Here is a 12,282-nt window from a genome sequence, read left to right on the forward strand (position 1 = left end):
TTTTGTTTCCATTCTAGAAAAGCAGAGGGGAGTCAGAGCTCCAAGAAATCATGAAGCGTCGCCAGGAAAGGATTGATTCTGCTAATTAAAATCTATCTGCTTTATTTCAGCTATTAGTCATAGTAGTACAGAAAAAGGGAATGAAAGCAATGACCCCCAGTCCAGACAAGAGACAGCAGTGCTCCACACTTAGTGGTGTAATTGCCATCAAAGTGACAATGGCTTGAACACTGTTGATAAGGGTAGACAATAAGACCATGTCCCGTTGGGAAAGGTGTTTTAATATTGCATGAAGTATTTTTTTTTTTTTATAACTATATATTTTATACTGAAATTTTATGTGCATGCCGTCAGAGCGGATCAGAATTCACACGTGTCTGAATGTGTGACAATGGCTGGAGTCAAGCAAAAAAGACCCCGCAAAACTTTTTTCAAAGGGCTGTACTTGCTCCCACCCCCTCGCCAGCGTGGCTCGGGAAGAGAGGGCATGGCACGCAGCACGGAACAAGCCAGCCTGAAACTTTGGAGTCTGGACCACGGAAATAAGTCTTTTCCCCCACTTCTTATTTCCTCCTCTGTGGCAGATATCCCCTGCAGCCCACTAGCAAAGACCCTGTGACAATTCACTGTCCTCCTCCTGTTCCCCCCGTGCCCCCTCGTTGGACGAGGCTAGAATTGCAACACACATTACCTACGACTGGCTGCTCCCTTAAACACACGTACCGGGTAGTGCTGTCTTTGAACAGTGGAAATGGGCTTCCATTGCGTAATAACATAATAACGAGCAGGAGCCGAGTGACAACTGAAGTGATCTGAATCTGCAAATAGGTGAGCTCAGCCTGATCATCCCTGCTTACGCGGAGGCTGGGGCTCAGGGCGGCTGTGCAGCCCTTCACCTTGGCACTGATCCTCCATCGGAAAGTTGCAGGATTGCCAACGCCGGGCCTCAAACAAGGAGACGATAAGCCCCTACCCATTTGCTCCCAACCCAGTCACACCCAAAGCCTTTCCCAGGGTGTTCGCTGCTCGCCCCCACCTTCACATTTTCCTTGCAAAGAGTAATCTGAAATGCTTCCTAAATATCTAAGAAGCAAAAGCACATTTGGAAAGGCTGTTTTAATACAAAATAAACAGCCAGAAGGAAAAAAAAAATTATCTAATTTAGTAGAGGCTATTGTTCTTCCCATCCTGTTTTTCTTAGTAACGTTATGTGCGCATATATATATATCTCTCTACTGAAATACCCCCTCGCTCTAAAAATCTATACCTAGGGATGAGGGAAAAAATCCCTTTCCCTCGAGACATAATTAAGTGATTATGCATCAATAATTTACTGAAAGTTTTAAAAGCTCAAGCAAACCTGTAGTAGATTTCCTGTCCACAGCAAGTTTGGCACACGCTGTATTTACATCTATATTTTACTTACAGACCAACTTGATAAGAATGCAGTAAAGCAAACACACATACAGAAACTGCTCACAGAGCGGGAAGACTTTGTCTTTCTCTCTCATTCCCACACCTTCACTTTGCTCAAATGGGAATTAAGGCCCAGACCCCGCAAAGACTTACACATGTGCTTTCCTTTACCTGCTGCCTGGTGCCACCTCCTCGCAAGGTTAAGCGCCTGCCTAAGTCTTTGCGCAGTTTGGGGCTGTCCTCGCGCATTTAATGGAAAAAGCTGTACAGCTGTAAAGCAGCGGCTGGGGAACACATGCCTACATCTGAGAATACCCACACACCTCTCAGTTTTGGCTTTGCTCTTCCCAAAACGTTTCTAACGGGTGATATATTTTCTTAATCTTGAAATAGGACGTTGTTAGCACCAGCAGAATTAGGGTGCAGGCAGGGAACTTACAGAGGAGGATCATGGCATTGGCCACAACCCTGCTGGCTTGCCGCAGCGGCTGGAGTTTGCAAAGGGCACTCACTTTGTCAGGGAGGGATGAAGAGGACAATCCTCCTGAGAAGCCCTGGCTCTGGATTAGGGTGGGGATGGGAATCAGCTGTGAACGCTGGCAAACCATCGGTGTTAAAAGCACAGAAGGCTAAACAATTTCTAAAATGAAACCAGAAACAACTGGTGAGCTAGGAAACACACCACCATTCTCGTGTTTGGGTATAAAGGAAGGCAAATCACACAGATTTATAGTTACTTGGGATTCTAATAGAAGCGTATGTGACAGTTCTCTAAAGCCGGGAGCATTTCGTAAAATAAATATATCAGTAGACCTTATTGCAGAAGTCACTTTTAAAAATTTCCATATGACTGAGCTGTGCATCTGTTATATTTGTACTGCCTGCAGATAATGCTATAATATACTGTACATTAATGTAATTGAACGAAGGATAAAATGATATAACCATGCACTGTATAAGATTTATTAAAATAGTTAAGTTATACTTATAACTCCATCTCTGTCTTTTTCACTTGGATATAAATGAAAGCAGCAGGGTGCAAAACCAGTAGGCAAGGGCTGCTTTTCATAACGACTTGTCGGTCTGAGCCTAAGACACATGGCAGTATGTCTGAAACCGCGTGTTTCCTTTGGTTTCGGGGACTGCCATTCAAAAAGGAAGGACGTTATGGCCTTGGTAATCATTCATGTCTGAAAACAGGGGCAGGTGAAAATGCCACATATGATAGTAATCAAAAGCTGGGAAAGCTACCAGCCGAATCCAAACATCCCCTTTCTCATTATCTTGGACAACAAACCTCTTACCTCTGGAACATGCAGCTGAGACAACACGCCAGCATTTACACACTCAGACACTGTCCAAGGCGACACCTGCAGCGGTTAGCTAGAAACGCCCAAACGTGGTTAACACCAGCTAATGCAGGGCTGAGAACAAAGGGAAGGGAGGGGAGGTACGAGGGAGGTTCTCCTGCTCCTTGGAAAGGGCTCTGGAGACAATGAGAACATGCTTCCTACGTAGTCATGGAATTCAAACAGGACTTTAATGTAACACCTCTTTCCATTATCTTCTCTTCGGGTTGAGAAGGTTGTACAAAAGCATATTCTTGTATATCAGGAGGGAAATTACCACGGCAGCTTCCACAGTTGCAACAATACAAGACAAAATGAGGGGAACAGCACAATGCAAAGAGCCTGTATTTAAAGGCCAAGCAGCAGATTCTACAGCATTTTCAGCCGAGCATTCCCTGTTCCAGAAGCACAACCACGTTAGCAGGATCGCCTTCTCCACAGCTGAGGTGAAGCGTAGGTGAACGACTGGGGCCTTGCTGGGTGCAGGGCTCCCTGTGGCAGGGCAGGGCAGGCGGCAGCCCCAGCTGTGCTGGGCCTGGCCACGGCAGCGTGAGGAAACGTACCGCCCGGCTCCTGCAACGGGTTAACACAGGCGTGGCACGGCTGGAGTCTTTCCCCAAGGCTGCCAAAGGGGCGAAGGCCTAACCCTCACCAACGCTCCCGCCGCCATCTTATATCATCGGCGGAGCCTTCTCACGGCGAGGCCCCGCGGGGCGGATGTCCGAGGGGTGGCTCGGGCGCCGTGCCCGGCCGCGGGGAGCCCCCACGGGAGCTCCTTGGGACAGAAGGGACCTCTCGGCCCCAGCCCACCCGAAGAGCGGCTCCCCGGAGGACCGCGCTGCCCGCTCCCCGCTCCGGCGCAATGGCGGCCCGGGGCATCCGCATCCCCCGTCGCCATGGTGACCACTCCCCCGACCCTCACGAGCCGCCAAACCACCCAATCAGGAACCTTCTTCCGCCCCAGCTCCGCCCGGCCGCGTCCGTCTTGCCCCTTCCACGCTTCTGATTGGCTGGCCGCCTCCCTGCTGGGCTGGGATTGGTGGCGGGCGGGCGGCGCGCCCCTCCCCTCCCCGCAGGCGGCGGGTATCGGGCGCGAGCGAGCGGCGGGTGCGCGCGCAGGCCGGCTCCCCTCAGGGCACGCAGGGTTCCTTATAGGCGGCGCGAGGCCCCCCCGCCCGGAGCGGATTATGTCGGTGTCCCCCGTGAAACGGCAGAAGATGGAGTCGGCGCTGGACCAGCTCAAGCACCACACCACCGTGGTGGCCGACACCGGGGACTTCAACGGTGAGGGGCGGCGCGGGGGGGAGGGTGGTCACCGCACCCCCCCCGCTTCTCCGCGGAGAGTGGACGGGCCCGGCCCGGCGGGGGCGAGCGCCCGGGAGGAGCGAACCACCCTGGCGGCGGGGGGGCGGGGGTCGCCGGTTGGTGCCGGTGCGTTGCGCAAGGCCGGCGTTGGGCAAGGCGCCGTCGCCTAACGAGGGCCGGGGGTGGCCCAGGGAGGGGGGAGGTCCGGGCCGCTGCCCGCTGCCTTCCCCGGGATCCGCGGACCGGGCGCCTGACAGCGCTGTCCTGGCGGCGAGCGTGGATCACCCGCTGTCCCGGTTTGTTGTTGTTTTGGGTTTGTTTTTTTTATTCCAAACGGCGGAAGAGAAGCAGTCGGGGAGCAAAGACCATAACGCAAAAGCGCTTTTGTTCCCCTCCCGAGGCGGGAGGGGGCCTTCGGGTGCCCCCAAGGGGTGTCCCTTGTCCCGAAGCCGTCGCTGGCCCACCGATAGCTCTCCCGGCCCATCCCCGGGCTAACGCTTCCTGATCCCCTCCTGCCACCGCCGAGCGCGCCGCGAGCCCTCTCCTGTCACCCAGACCCATAGCTGATGCGTAAAGGACCCTAAATGGCAGCCGTCAGATGTCCTGTACGAGCAGATTTAAGGTTAAGAGCGCAGGGAGGTGGCAGCAGCTCAGCCGTGTCCCTCGTGACGCTGCGCGCATCGACGTCCTTGCACTGGCTGGAGGTAACGCGTGTCTGTGAGCGCTTTGGGTTGCCCGATTCCGAGCGTCGGGATGCACGAAACATCAGGGAGAAACTGCTCCCGGGCTGTAAGAGTCCGTCCAATGTTGTTGTCCCTTAAAGTACATCAGTGTGACAGGCAGCGGCCACGCCAGGGAGGGGAGGGAGCAGCAATGCAGCATTGCATCGAGAGAGCTGGAAACACCAAGTGACTAGGTAATTAGCCTTGACGGATTTCACAGACTGGTTTGGGTGGGAAGGGACTTTAAAGCCCACCCAGTGCCACCCCCTGCCCTGGGCAGGGACACCTCCCACCAGCCCAGGTTGCTCCAAGCCCTGTCCAACCTGGCCTTGAACCCCTCCAGGGATGGGGCAGCCACAGCTTCTCTGGGCAACCTGGGCCAGGGGCTCACCACCCTCAGAGTGAAAAATTTCTTCCTCTTATCTCATCTAAACCTTCCCTCTTTCAGTGGAAAACCCTTCCCCCTCGTCCCATGGCTCCCCTCCCTGATCCAGAGTCCCTCCCCAGCTTTCCTGGAGCCCCTTGAGGGCCTGGAAGGGGCTGGAAGGTCTCCCCGGAGCCTTCTCTTCTCCAGGCTGAACCCCCCCAGCTCTCTCAGCCTGTCCTCCCAGCAGAGGGGCTCCAGCCCTCCCAGCATCTCTGGGGCCTCCTCTGGACTCATGCCAACAGGTCCATGTCCTTCTTATCTTACGTTGGTGGCCCCAGAACTGGAGGCAGCACTGCGGGGGAGGAGGGGGGGTGTCTCACCAGAACAGAGCAGAGGGGCAGAATCCCCTCCCTTGAGGTGATTTGTGTACCTTCAGGTAGCAACAAAGCTGGCCAAAGCCCAGTGTCTGCTGAAATTCCATGACTTTTAAAACATTACGCTGTCTACCCTAGTTTCAAAAAAGCATAATGGGAAAAAAAAGAAATCATCCTTGTGAGTGCCGAGGGTGTGTTTGTGTATGGGTGGCAGTAAGGAGACCATCCACTGTCCGCTGGAAAGTTTTAACAAGCTCCTTGAAACAGTTTTTCAGTTGCTCTCTGGCTGCCTGTGTCACCTCTGGATCCTTCTTACAGCCCAAACAGGGCTACAGTTGCCATCTGCCTCACTATTCAGGCTAAACACCGATGCTGGTTACGGTGCCGGTATTGCTAACGCCAGTTCCCAGTTGTGATTATTGATAGATGTGTCACACAGTGCTGTGCGGGAAAGATTCAGGTTGGAATGGCTCCTGACACGAGCTCCTGCAGCAGGTGACGGTGGATTCTCTAGGAGTTGCTCTAGTTTTGCCTGTTCCCGAAGCCGGACCAGGACATGCTCGCTCTCTTGCGTGGCTCTTTGCACTCACAGCGAGGAAAGGGGGCACAGTCATCATGGACCCCCCCGACAGCTTGTGCTGCACAGCTAAAAACCAGGCTGCTGCCTGCTCTCCGACAGGCCTAAAGGAAGATGGGGTGAGGAACACGGCGTGACAGGCTTAACAAGATGAATTTACACATGTTGCCAGAGACCTGTTAAGAGTCTTCAAATGCTGCAAGGCTGGAGAGGAGTAGTAAGCTCTGCCAAAATACACTTCTCTAAAATTGCACAAATGCTTCAGAACTGAGTTTCATTGTGTAGTGCTTTATTTTAAGCAGCATCCATGTGAATTAAAGTGTGTTTTGAAGGTCCTGTCTATATGGAGTGGACTTGCTCCAGGATCATGCTCATCACCTAGCAGCGAACTATGGAAAAACAACGCTTATTTTCTTCTATGACTGAAAAAATAATGTTGCACTCTTTAACTTGGGTTTTCATCTCTGTGCAAAAGACGCTGAGGAAAGTGAGCTTGTAATAAATATTGTCATTTTTGACAGGTAGTTGTGTTCTGTAAGTGGAGATTGCTGGGGGGCCTGCAGAGGCTCCCCTCCGTTTGCTGAGTCAGGCTCTGTGTGCCAGGGCCAGACAGCGCACGGCCGCAGCCTGCGCTGGTAAACAGCCGGTATCACCCCAAATAGGTGTAGTCCGGGGCTTAAGGTAAGCCAAAGGTTCCAATAGCTCCTACAAGGAAGGAAGCCTGGTAGTACAAGGAAATAACAACAACAGATACTAAGAAGTGGTCTGCAACTATTTGAAGAAGTTTTTAAAATGCAGTAAGAAAAGTTGCTAGAGCCTAACGGCTGAGTTCTGCTCCTGGTCTGGTTCTAACAGCTGTAGACAAAGCAAACCCCCAAAGTCTAACTGCCAGAAGGGAAGAAAGAGCTCCTCGTCTTTACTTCCCCCCAGGATTCCTGGAACTCAGCTATGCTGGTGAATGTGATAGGGACAGATGGGAGATGTGGAAAACCAGTGGCACTTCTCTTCTTCTGTCATTTCTACAAGTTTATTTCTTTTGGGCAATGTCTCTAGTAGTAGCGAGTAAACTTTTCTGTATTTATTCCTGTCGCTCTGTTAACTTTGTTCCGTACTTCTGGCACAAGGCAGCTTTCAGGCAGTGGTATTTAAACATGACCGTGCATTAGTCTGCTCTGTCACCAACACTACCGTCTTACAGCCAGAAGTGTTTACATTCCCACATATTTGAGCAAAATCCTTTTAATTGCTCAGGGCTGCTGATTGTTTTAAACGGGCTATTTTTATTTCCCCAGCAATTGATGAGTACAAGCCCCTAGATGCCACCACCAACCCATCTCTGATCCTAGCTGCTGCTCAGATGCCAGCTTACCAGGAACTTGTGGATGATGCTGTTGCCTATGGGAAAAAACTTGGTGGGTAAGTAGAGGCTTGCGTTTTTTTATCTGAGTAGATCTATATTTAAGATGCCTTATTTATATAAATAGCATTTAGTACTACTAGCAATGTACTGGGGTTTTCTCCTCATGTATTCGTAGGTGTATCTCCTGCCCTAAAAAGCCTCAACCCTTAAAGAAAAATGTCTTATGCTGGTTTCGGAAGCGCTTTGAAGAAGTGCATCTCCATTTTCCAGTTCTCACGTGGCCTTCTAGGGCTGCTCAGGAAAACACTCTTGAGTCAACAGCATTTTAGGAAACAGTAGCCAAAGGCTAGTACTGCTGGTGGATCACAGAGCGCAGAACATCAAAGTGGAGCAGAGCAGAAGTGGCTATTTGAACTCTGGAATTTAATGTTAAATGGGCTGTGAAATTTGATCTTCAAATCCGTGACAAGGTGGGAACGCACTTTTTTTTTTTTCCTCCCATAGAAATTATTTTGCTCTTTGTGGTTTCCAGGTCAGAAGAGGAGCAGATCAAAAATGCTTGTGACAAACTTTTTGTATTATTTGGAGCTGAAATATTGAAGAGGATACCTGGCCGTGTGTCCACAGAAGTAGATGCAAGGTTGGCTCTTTTTCCTCTGGGTTATCCTGGATATTTGTACATACACAAAGAGACATGATGCGAGTTGGAGAACGATGTTCTTGACTAGACAGCTCACTGTTTTAAGGCTAGCAAGAGTTAATGTGTTTAATTAGAGCACAGATTTTACTTAGTTTGCTTGATTATAACTTGGTGACAAAAGTTTATGAAAACAAGTAATACTGAGCTTGGATTTTTGTAATCTTCCTGTTGTTCCTTACGCAAGAGAAACCTCACCTTTCCAGTATACTTAAGAGTTTTGCTCTTTCTCTTCTGTCTTCTCAATTTACCAAGAAATCTGTTCTAACAGTTTATTTCAAGACTTACGTAGGATTTGTCTGTTAACCTACTTCTTGCCAATTCACTTCTACTGCTTGGCTTCTGCATTCGTTATGGAAAAACTCCAGGAAAACTTTAATCTGTAACTTTTTCAAGGAAAGCTATCTTGAGCTCTGGATCCTCTGAATTGGAGAGTAGCAGTGCTGTCATACACCTACTTAATGGGCTCACAATCCAGGAAGCATCTCTGAGAACAAAAACCTGCTGTTGGCATCTGAACGCTGATAAAACAGACAATGTTTTTCAATGTGGTTTGGGGGGGGGGGAAGCATTTAAAAAACAAACAAACAAAAAACCCAGTCAGTTTTAAGCAGTCCTGCTCTTGTTTCAAAGGTTGTCCTTTGATAAGGAAGGAATGATTCAGAGGGCCAGGCGCCTCATTGACCTTTATAAGGAAGCAGGAATTGGTAAAGATCGTATTCTCATTAAGCTCTCTTCAACATGGGAAGGAATCCAGGCTGGCAAGTAAGTATTTCTGTCCCTGGTATGCTGATTTGCTGATTCATAGCATGCTCCTGCGTGTTCACAGGCACCTGACAAACTCATTCTTGTAATAAAGAATTGTTTTGAAAGCATTGCACCAGGAAATCTGTTGCTAGGGCTACAGATAGCAGGCAAGGTGCTCTGCTACAGCTTTCTGTCAAAATAGGAAAAGTTTGTTCATACAAGGGCCAGGCCACGAACAAGAGTTTCCTGAAATATCATTCTGAACTGTCTGCATTTGGTTCAGGGAACACCGTTAAATAAAGCAGAGTCTGGCAGCACAAAACATTTGCTGTTAGCTTAAAACTCTAAAGCTTATAAACTGTACCACATTCCTAATTTAAGTCAAGAAATTCAGTAGTTGTAACTTACCAGCTTGTTACTAGACTATAAATTCAATGGGTGAGCAAAGTGCTGTTTCAAGCCAGCCTGTGTCTGCAGGGTGCTGGAAGCAGAGTATGGGATTCACTGCAACATGACCTTGCTGTTCTCCTTTGCTCAGGCGGTTGCCTGTGCTGAAGCTGGAGTTACTCTGATTTCCCCATTCGTAGGACGGATCCTGGATTGGTATGTTGCAAATGGAGATAAGAAAGCCTACGAGCCTTCAGAGGATCCAGGTAAGCTTTTAACACATTGCTAAAAATCCAATAGCTACACATTCAAACTGCCGTTTACTCATATAAACCCTCTTATGAAAAAATGTTGGTTTTGAGCATGTTCTAAATAACCATTTGTACTTCAAATGAATTATTCTGAAAGCTGCTGATCTCTCCCTTTTAGGAGTGAAGAGTGTCACTAAGATCTATAACTATTACAAAAAGTTTGGCTACAAAACCATCGTGATGGGTGCTTCGTTTCGAAATACGGGAGAAATAAAAGCACTTACAGGCTGTGACTATCTCACCATTTCACCCAAGCTTTTGGCAGAGCTCAGCAAAGAGTACGTCAAGTTAACTCCCACGCTCAGTATAAAAGAGGGTGAGTCCACATCTATGTAACATGAGCCTGCTCAGCCTCCTTTTCTTGAGCGTCGTGGTTCTGCTCAGCTCCGTGGTGCTTGCTTCCATTCTGCTCTAAGGGGAAGTCTTCACTCCTTTCTAAAGGAACTGGAGCCTCGTTACAACGCTACTGCTACAGCTGCTGACACACAGTCACTTCTTTAGCATCTTGGGTCCCACTGAGTACACTAATTGCAACTACGATGGGTCTTGAGTGTGCTTAAATACGGTGCCCCCTCTCCTGAGAGGACAGGGAGAGCAGAAGGAGGAACGTTCCACTTCGTATGCTTGGGATGAAGTTTTATTGAATATTAGAAAGATGCCAAACCTAGTTTAATCTTAAGTTAATATTGTATCAGTGATGCAATTAGCTCCAGACATGCCAAAAGGTGTGCTTTCCCTCCAGCTCTAGAAATCAATCATATGCAAGACTAAGTGATTTGATCTAGTGATACTGTGCCACAATGGTTTTAAATTTTTGTTCCCGTTGCACTACTCCTGCTTTTCTGTTGCCTTATTAAAACGCTACTTTACAACTCGGCAAATGAGATTTGTGCACAGCTGTAGCCATGGGTTGCTGCTTACAGGGTGCTGGCTGGCTTGTAGGCATGTTATCAATTGAGCTTTTGTTAGGTACTGCCAAATAATCAAAGACCTAATTGTTCAGCGTATTTGCTTAGAATGTCTCACTGCGGTAGGACTGTTGCATAATTCCTGATAATAGGCCTGAAAGTACCGTACCATTCGGAAGCAGATACAAGATAATGGCATACACATAAACGTTGTGTTTTCAGAGGAACTGATTATCTAGGCTACTTTCCCCCCAAAACCATCGGGAGCATTTTCAGTCTTGCATGCCAAAGCGTGCTGCTGTAACAAGTCATGTTGAAAGTGGTGTTTGAAATTTTTCAACAGCTGGAGATGGTCAGAACCTTGAGACAGTTTTAGGAAGCCTGTGGTATTTGATAATAATCTGATAATATGGTTTTGTTTCTTTCTCAATTCCCCTCGCACAGCTCAGGCATGTCAGCTTGAGAAGATCCACCTGGATGAGAAGGCATTCCGCTGGCTCCATAATGAAGACCAAATGGCTGTGGAGAAACTATCTGATGGGATCAGAAAATTTGCTGCAGATGCAATTAAACTGGAGAGGATGTTAAAGGTAGATGTTATATCATGCTGCCTCCTGCCACCTCTCGTGTTCCTCCACGTACTGCAGCTAACGCACGGTTCCTTGAGGCATGGCTAAGGATTAGGAACCTGTAAGCAAGTCCTGTCAGGCTTTTATGCGGGCGGTACAGATTATCTCGGACAGGCAGCTAGCAAACTGCCCACCTAAATTAGCGAATTTGGTAAACTTCACTGCATCTCAAGCAAGAATTCATGCCAGATGTATAGAGCCACACCTGCTGTTTGAGGCCCAAGGCAGTGTTTAGACTGGCAGCTAATCAAGATAACACTACTGTTAAAGCGAAAAGTTCCTTAAGCCTAATTCTGAACTCATTAGCTGTCAGCAGTGGTACAAGATACGTAAATAATCTTCAGATAGCGAGCTGGAAATAAATCATGCTTGTACTTGGCATGAGGAGGCACCAAGAAGAGATATGCTGAGGACAGCCAGGCCATGTGAAAGTCTGTCAATTTATGGAGAGCCTTTCAAATGGGATTCATTGAATTTGGGGGGAAAAATTACACCCCGGGTATACCTGATTGAGGCACTTGTTCTTGTTGACTGATAACTACTTAATAGTGACTTAAGCCTGCGTTGCTAAAGCACAGATCCCAAACTCTTGCTCAGCTGCTCTTTGTTCACTTCTCTCTTTCTAGGAGCGAATGTTCAGTGCTGAAAATGGAAAGTAGAAAAATCAGGATGCTCCTGAGTGGTCAAGGCTGAATGAGTGGATCACCTGAGGTTAAATGGATGTACAAATGTCTTACCTGTAAAAGTCTTATGCTATGTATGGATAGATTTCTGTATGATGCTTTTTTATCAATTTGCAAAGGGACAAATAGAATTTCAAATTTTTGTGGCACTTTTGTCAATACATGCAAATTAACACAGCCTTTCCTTGTAACGTGTTCATTTCCCTGCTGCACGGGCCATCTGACCTAGTATTTTAATTTTTTTGAATTTTTTTATTAAATTCCTAACTAAGTCTACATTCCTAACACATTAAGAAAACAGTTTTGCTTTCATGCTGTCTTGTTGTCATTAAAGAGAAGAGAGAGGCTGCAAAAGACCTCCTTGGTACAAAACCCCCAAGTACTCTTATCTGAGATGCATACATATATATAGCGTGTATATATATAAAATACACTAAACCAACTGGACTC

General features: G+C 48.0%; 2 protein-coding genes across 2 annotated transcripts in view; both read left to right on the forward strand.

Moving 5' to 3' along the window:
* The window catches only part of EPS8L2 (EPS8 signaling adaptor L2), a 71,221-nt gene extending 68,821 nt beyond the window's left edge, over window positions 1–2,400 (forward strand). The window contains exon 21 of the mRNA XM_063332979.1: window positions 18–2,400. Within this exon, the coding sequence (XP_063189049.1) occupies window positions 18–89 (72 nt within the window). The 3' untranslated portion in view covers window positions 90–2,400. The remainder of the gene's footprint in view (window positions 1–17) is intronic.
* A 1,429-nt stretch (window positions 2,401–3,829) lies between these two features.
* TALDO1 (transaldolase 1) lies at window positions 3,830–12,279 on the forward strand. The gene is made up of 8 exons (XM_063331444.1): window positions 3,830–4,049; window positions 7,403–7,526; window positions 8,003–8,110; window positions 8,801–8,932; window positions 9,392–9,567; window positions 9,731–9,928; window positions 10,965–11,110; window positions 11,776–12,279. Exons 1-8 carry the CDS (start codon window positions 3,953–3,955, stop codon window positions 11,806–11,808), a joined length of 1,014 nt encoding a protein of 337 aa, XP_063187514.1. The 5' UTR covers window positions 3,830–3,952; the 3' UTR covers window positions 11,809–12,279.
* The last annotated feature ends 3 nt before the right edge of the window (window positions 12,280–12,282 follow it).

Source organism: Chroicocephalus ridibundus, chromosome 4, assembly GCF_963924245.1.
Source record: "Chroicocephalus ridibundus chromosome 4, bChrRid1.1, whole genome shotgun sequence".
Lineage (NCBI taxonomy): Eukaryota > Metazoa > Chordata > Aves > Charadriiformes > Laridae > Chroicocephalus > Chroicocephalus ridibundus.

Excerpts from the sequence above, each read along its gene's own strand:
- TALDO1 (XM_063331444.1), top strand. The coding sequence starts at position 3,953 with ATGTCGGTGTCCCCCGTGAAACGGCAGAAGATGGAGTCGGCGCTGGAC. Across the intron at positions 4,050-7,402 it reads CGACACCGGGGACTTCAACG|CAATTGATGAGTACAAGCCC; the intron begins GTGAGGGGCGGC and ends TTATTTCCCCAG. Across the intron at positions 8,111-8,800 it reads TCCACAGAAGTAGATGCAAG|GTTGTCCTTTGATAAGGAAG; the intron begins GTTGGCTCTTTT and ends CTTGTTTCAAAG.